The following is a 6,000-nucleotide window of genomic DNA, read 5'->3' on the forward strand; positions in this document are numbered from 1 at the left end:
TACTAAAAATATTTTGGTCTCTAAAATTTAAAAAGATTACACCAAAAATAAATAAAGGTTTCCAACTATTTTGAATGAACATTGACAGACTAGCGCATATTTTTAGCATCTTGAAGGACAATGTCAACTTGGTGATAATACACCCACCTGGACGCCATGAACTGTATGTAAAAAAAAGTTGTCTGAGAGTTTAAGAGGACGCTCACTGTTAGCATTAGCCTAGCCCTACTGGCTAAAGCAACATTGCATATTCTCTCTGGCCAAGATAAGTAAACAAATCTTACCATGTGTTTCAAAACAAGCAAGCCTGGAGATGACACCGATGAATGGGTGGGTGGGCGCAGCACGTAACACGAGTGACACAACCGGACGCAGCTACAATGCAGGCTAACTACGCTATGGAAACTATAGCGCATTTTCGTCTATGTCTCATTTCGTTAGACGAAAACTGGCATTCATCTCGTTATTTTTTCGTCTCCCGAAACACGTTTTTAACTCGTTATCATTTCGTCATCATTATGAAAAAAGTGTTTGTTGATGAAATATTTTTGTTATCGTCATCTTTGATGTAAACAATACTGCTTGGCAGATTCACATCTTTTTAACACTGTTGTGGCAGCCTAAGACAATTTATTTGTTGAAAGGGAAGTTACTCACCTGTATAGTCATCCATCATCATATTTTTCCCCCTAAATTTCTATGGGTTTTAATTGGTAAATGATGTTTCAAAATGCATTTCAAGCTCTTCTTTTTTTATTTTATTTTATTTTTGTGAATGAATGAATGAATGAATGTTTTATTTGGACATGAGAAAATAAAAAAAATAGACAAACAAAACAAACGTAAAAAAATCTGACAGAACCAATGATATTCTCGAGATAACAGCAACAATAGTTAAGACTTTAATAATAATAATGATAATAAACAAGATCAGAATTTATTTATTAGTTCCAAAAAGGAGTAGGATGAAGCATTTGCTTATTAAGACCTACCCCCCATTTCTATTCCTCAATTATATCTGTCCGCCCAATGTAACTAGTCCTCATATTAACAAAGAAATGAACTAAATAACCATATACATAAGATGCAAGATAAACAAAAATAAACGGGACTCAGCCAATAACAGATATGTGAAAACCCACTATAATTGAACCCCGTCCTCTTCCCTATAACCCTGTGAAAGCCATGTGCTTGTACCACTTCCTAAACTGGGTCATGCTTGAACATTGCTTGAGCCCCTCATCTAGTTTATTCCACAGCTTCACTCCACAAACTTAAACACAAAAACTTTTTAATGTAGTCCGTACCCTCTGATACTGTAAGTGAAGCTCCCCCCTCAAACTGTATTGTCCTTCTCTGTTAAAAAATACCTGTATATTGCCAGGAAGTGACAATACACAATTGCATATGTACGTCGATATTTGTTTCCATTTAAAATGGCTTAATCCTGTTTGATGCATTTTCTTGCAGTTGATTCAGACTTTGAAGAGATTGATGAGACCCTCCTCGGTTGAATTCAAATCACCACTAGAACTGTCTGCACAGGGTGAGATCACTTTACATGACAAAACTACTCGTTTAACTGTAAATTCATTCACTGGATTGTTCATTTTTTTTCTCCCAACCCTGGGAATAACCATCATTTTATCTGTATTCCAAAAATTGCTTCATATGCCACAGCAAACACATTTAAAGGACACTGGTATCGTGATTTGTGTATGTTAATCACTCACATTAGTCACTGTCAGCAAACCTTTTCACTGATGAAGAAAATACATCATAGAAGATGAGCTCACATCACTGAGAATTCTGCTGCGCTACGCACGCATCTCTCACCTGTCATTTTCGTCCCAGCTCTTCATGCTATGCTAATTATTTTCCTAATAGAAAGCCATAATCTCATTTGTGTTTTCTCAAGCCTCTCTCCCTTAGGACTAGTACCTAGTCTGTTCAATGAAATAATTATTGATTGACCTTATTATAGTTATGTAAATTTTCGGACTATAAGCCGCTACCTTTTTCCTTCATTTTGAATCCTGCGGCTTATAGTCTAGTGCGTCTTATATGTTGATTTATTGGGGTTAATAGGTAACTGTTTATTTGACAGCGGCTTCATAACACTGTCCTAAGACCGTCATAATTATGACATGACACTATCATGGGCATTACTGAATGCTTACGTTATTGTCATCTTGCAAAGTATGTCACTAACTCCATTTAAGTCCAGCTTGGATCTTTTACATCCATTCAAAAGTGAGATAATTTGCCGGATAGCACTAAATGACATCTGTTATAAGCATTCGTAAATGCTCATAACATTGTAATGTCATAATTATGATTGTCTAATGACAGTCATATGACACCACTGTCAAATAAAGTGTTACCAAATGCCATGGCTAGCAATGAATGAAACAACTGGAACAGTAACTGAAGAAATAATTAGCACAGAACATGAATTTTGATTGCTATTTACATCTGTAGCGCTGCAAAGCATGCTAGGAGGCATGTTGGACAACAGCAGTGTTGACAGTAGGTAGCAGTAGAGGTTGACCGTCTCCCCAAAGGGAGCAGTGATGGCCAAATGAAGCAATGAAGCTTTGCAACGAATTGGTTCAAAGCTTCATGGTGGTTGATTTTGTCTTATGACAGTCGTATGATGCCGCTGTCAAATAAAGTGTTACTGGTTCATATTTTTTGGTGTAAATATCCAGCTGTGGTTTATAGTCCTTTGTGGCTTATCAATGAACAAATGCTGTTTTTATGCTAAATTTGGTGGGTAGCGGCTTATAGTCAGGTGCGCCTTATAGTTTGAAAATTACTTGATATTACTGTCATCAGTTCAAATTTGCATCTCAATTTGCAAGCCCAGCGTCAGTAATGTTGTTTTTCTTTTCTCCTCTAGGTAAAGAAATGATTGAGACGTACTTTAACTTCCGCTTGTTTCGTCTGTGGAAAAGCCGTCAGCACTCCAAAATGCTGGACTATGATGACATGCTGTGAGGATGAAGTTACATTTTCTGGCTTGTAGGCCAGTTATCTCACACCTGAGCCTATGTGCTATAAGGGAAGCTGTGAAAAAGCCCCTGGACCAGCGCGGAGGTAGAGTCGTGGAGCGGCACCATCTCAGCTGGGATATCTTGCTTTCTCCTGAAGTGAAAGTCGCCGAGTAGATTCAGCTATAGTGGTGTACCATCTCTTCTCTAGACACGTTACCTTCCTGCTAATCTCTCAGTGTAACTAGAATTACAGAGACTAGGGTTGGGAACAAAGGACTTTTCATCTTTAGCCTAAATGTGGCAGAACACGCTAACTCAAGTTAGCTCCGAGTGGGTCGAGAAGAAAACACAGCTCCTTGCTCCTGCAGGTGACCGTATTTTTTCACCTTTGGATATGTTTTGGCTTTTCAGGTGGAGGCTCGTTTCTTTCTTTATATGAGCAAGTGCTTGTTGAAGCAATCGTGAATAGAATTCCAGCATCTTTCAGCTAGAATTCTAAATAATCTAATATGTAGTCTTCTTAATAAGTTAGATGTCTATTTAACAGTTTTCTTTTTACACTTGAAGAACTATGTATAAGTATTTAGAACTGACTGTTGTATTAACTCAGGATAAAGCCAGTGTTTGATACTAAGAATCGCTATAAATTCACTGTTTATATTTTAACATCAGATAGTGAGTGAAGGCCTTTATACAGCACACACAGCAGCAGGATGTGACTCCTGTCAGGGTTGGTAATAACGTGTGTGCTATACTTATGGACCTTAGACAGCTGTAGCTCTGTATCTTGTGTAGCATTACACATTTATATTATTCACCTGCTGCAACAGCACAAGCCTTTCTGGAGCTGTTGGCTATCAGGTCATTATTGTATGTTTAGTGTGCATTTATATAGCATGTGTGTGTGTCAACACAACTCACAAGAAATATTAGTAGAACATCACACTGATACTTTTAACTATTCTAGGGTAGAATTTTTTTCCAGTGTATTATTGTTATTATTATTTTTACATTTGAGAAAATGAAGACTATCTTCCTTGTTATTTACAACTTATTGTGAGCAATTATAAGTCTGCATAAAAGTTAAATTACCTCAGTGTTTTGTATTCCCATTATTAAAGGGAGGCATCATCTTGTGCTATTAAGGGAATAGGTTAATTTTAAAGGGTTCTAAAGCAAATAAGTATTGTCGTGTGTCATTCATAATACACAATTTACATGGGAGAGAGTTGATGGCTTATTAAGCCAACAAATTTCATTAAGCTTTCCTTCACCTTGTTACACTTGGGCTTGCAGCCTATTATGGTCTTACTTGTTTTATTTACTGTATACTGTACATATTCAAGTGAATTTGTTTTATCCGGCAAAGCCTTGTGTACAGCTGAAATAGTTGTTAAATGACCAAGTACTACTTCAGAAAAATATCGTTACATTAAACATAATCGATTTATTTATTTAGAACAATACGGTACTATTAGAAAAAGTGCTTTTATGTGTAGCATAACTGCTGGTGCTGTGTCATATTGAGTGACTTACAGTACAGTACGTCGCATCATCTGTCCTTGCTCAGATGCTCTGAAAATACGCAACTGTCCTGTCTTCATTCACCTTCTTTATGTCTGATTGTGTTTGTGTACACACGTGCATATACAGTGGGTGACCTTGCATCTTTTATTGTTCATTTGATTTATGTATGAGTATAGAAACTATAATGTGTCTTAGTAACGTACTGAGTAGTAAGAAATCAATTTTTCAGGAAAGTGTGTAAATGTCCACAGCTGTTCAAAAACAGCATGTTCATTTTCGTCAAAAACACTGACACTGTCCACTTAAATGATTCTTCGAACAGCAAGTTGCGTTTTGTAAGTGATACATATCTCGAAGGTCAAACTTACAAGATGTTATTGTTCCACTGCACTTGTTTTCTTTTTCAGAAAAATATTCATTATGACTTATAGTACTTGATGTCATTACAGGTTGTCAGTGAGTTGAAAAATGTCCACAAGAACATTGTATCTGATTGTTGTAAAATATTTCATGTTTTACACTGGTCTCTTGCGATACTCATCTGAGTACACTTTTCTTTTTTTATCCTTTTTTTGGTATCAGACCAACTAAAGTATCATAAACCGTGCGCACAATACTGCAGATCTCAATGTCAAGAGACACTGAGGACACTGTAGTAGGTGAAAATATAAATCAATTTGGCTTCACTTCAATAGAGCAATCTAGAGACTCACCTTTGAACAATTTCATCATATTATGTTCACATTAAAATAAACAAATAATTTGGTTGTGATATTACTAAGGCAGTAGGAGATCAATGTTACTTATATTGAAATACCTGTAGGTTAAGCAACCCTTTGTTATTCAAACATACGGGGACAGTAGGTCGATACAATAAATACTGACAGTATGTGAATTGTTTGATTCTTGATACTAAGATTACAAAAAATCTGTAGTTCAATTTTACATTCAGATTGCTATTTTGATTAAGGTGTCTACGTATTGTATCTGGACTAATAGCAAAGCAATAAGGCATTGAACAATGTGTTTTTGGTGACCCCATGTGAGAGAAATAATTGTTTTGAACTGCCAATTAAACTTACATTCAACAAAGTTTGCTGTATTATCTTGTCATTGATCAAGTGATGTTCCTAATGCACAAAAAGCAAAATGCCTCAAGATTATCTTCATCTCGATGAACTGAACTTTTGTATGAAACAGAGGTCTCCCTGTCTTGATTTCATGCGTGGTAGCAGTTCAAAACTCCAAAAGGTGTGTACGTCAGAGGCACATTTACCTCAAACATACATTTACAGAGGTTCCAAATCTTAAGACATCAGGGATTTCAACTATTAAAAAATAGCCACGATAATCACAATAGATGCTACTATATTAAAACATTAGACAGGGAGATGCTCAAAATAGATACAAGTTAGAAATATAAATCACATAATGTAACGTTTTTTATGGGTTTAAAATATTTGGCATAGACTTCACT

General features: G+C 36.1%; 1 protein-coding gene across 3 annotated transcripts in view; it reads left to right on the top strand.

Moving 5' to 3' along the window:
• The window catches only part of LOC130913869 (NMDA receptor synaptonuclear signaling and neuronal migration factor), a 46,968-nt gene extending 41,354 nt beyond the window's left edge, over nucleotides 1-5,614 (top strand). For all 3 annotated transcript variants that reach the window (XM_057832777.1, XM_057832776.1, XM_057832778.1), the window contains 2 exons: nucleotides 1,471-1,546; nucleotides 2,903-5,614. In XM_057832777.1, coding sequence (XP_057688760.1) covers nucleotides 1,471-1,546; nucleotides 2,903-3,000 — 174 coding nt within the window. In that variant the 3' untranslated portion in view covers nucleotides 3,001-5,614. The remainder of the gene's footprint in view (nucleotides 1-1,470; nucleotides 1,547-2,902) is intronic.
• Nucleotides 5,615-6,000: the final 386 nt, after the last annotated feature.

Source organism: Corythoichthys intestinalis, chromosome 3 (genome assembly GCF_030265065.1).
Source record: "Corythoichthys intestinalis isolate RoL2023-P3 chromosome 3, ASM3026506v1, whole genome shotgun sequence".
Taxonomy (NCBI): Eukaryota; Metazoa; Chordata; class Actinopteri; order Syngnathiformes; family Syngnathidae; genus Corythoichthys; species Corythoichthys intestinalis.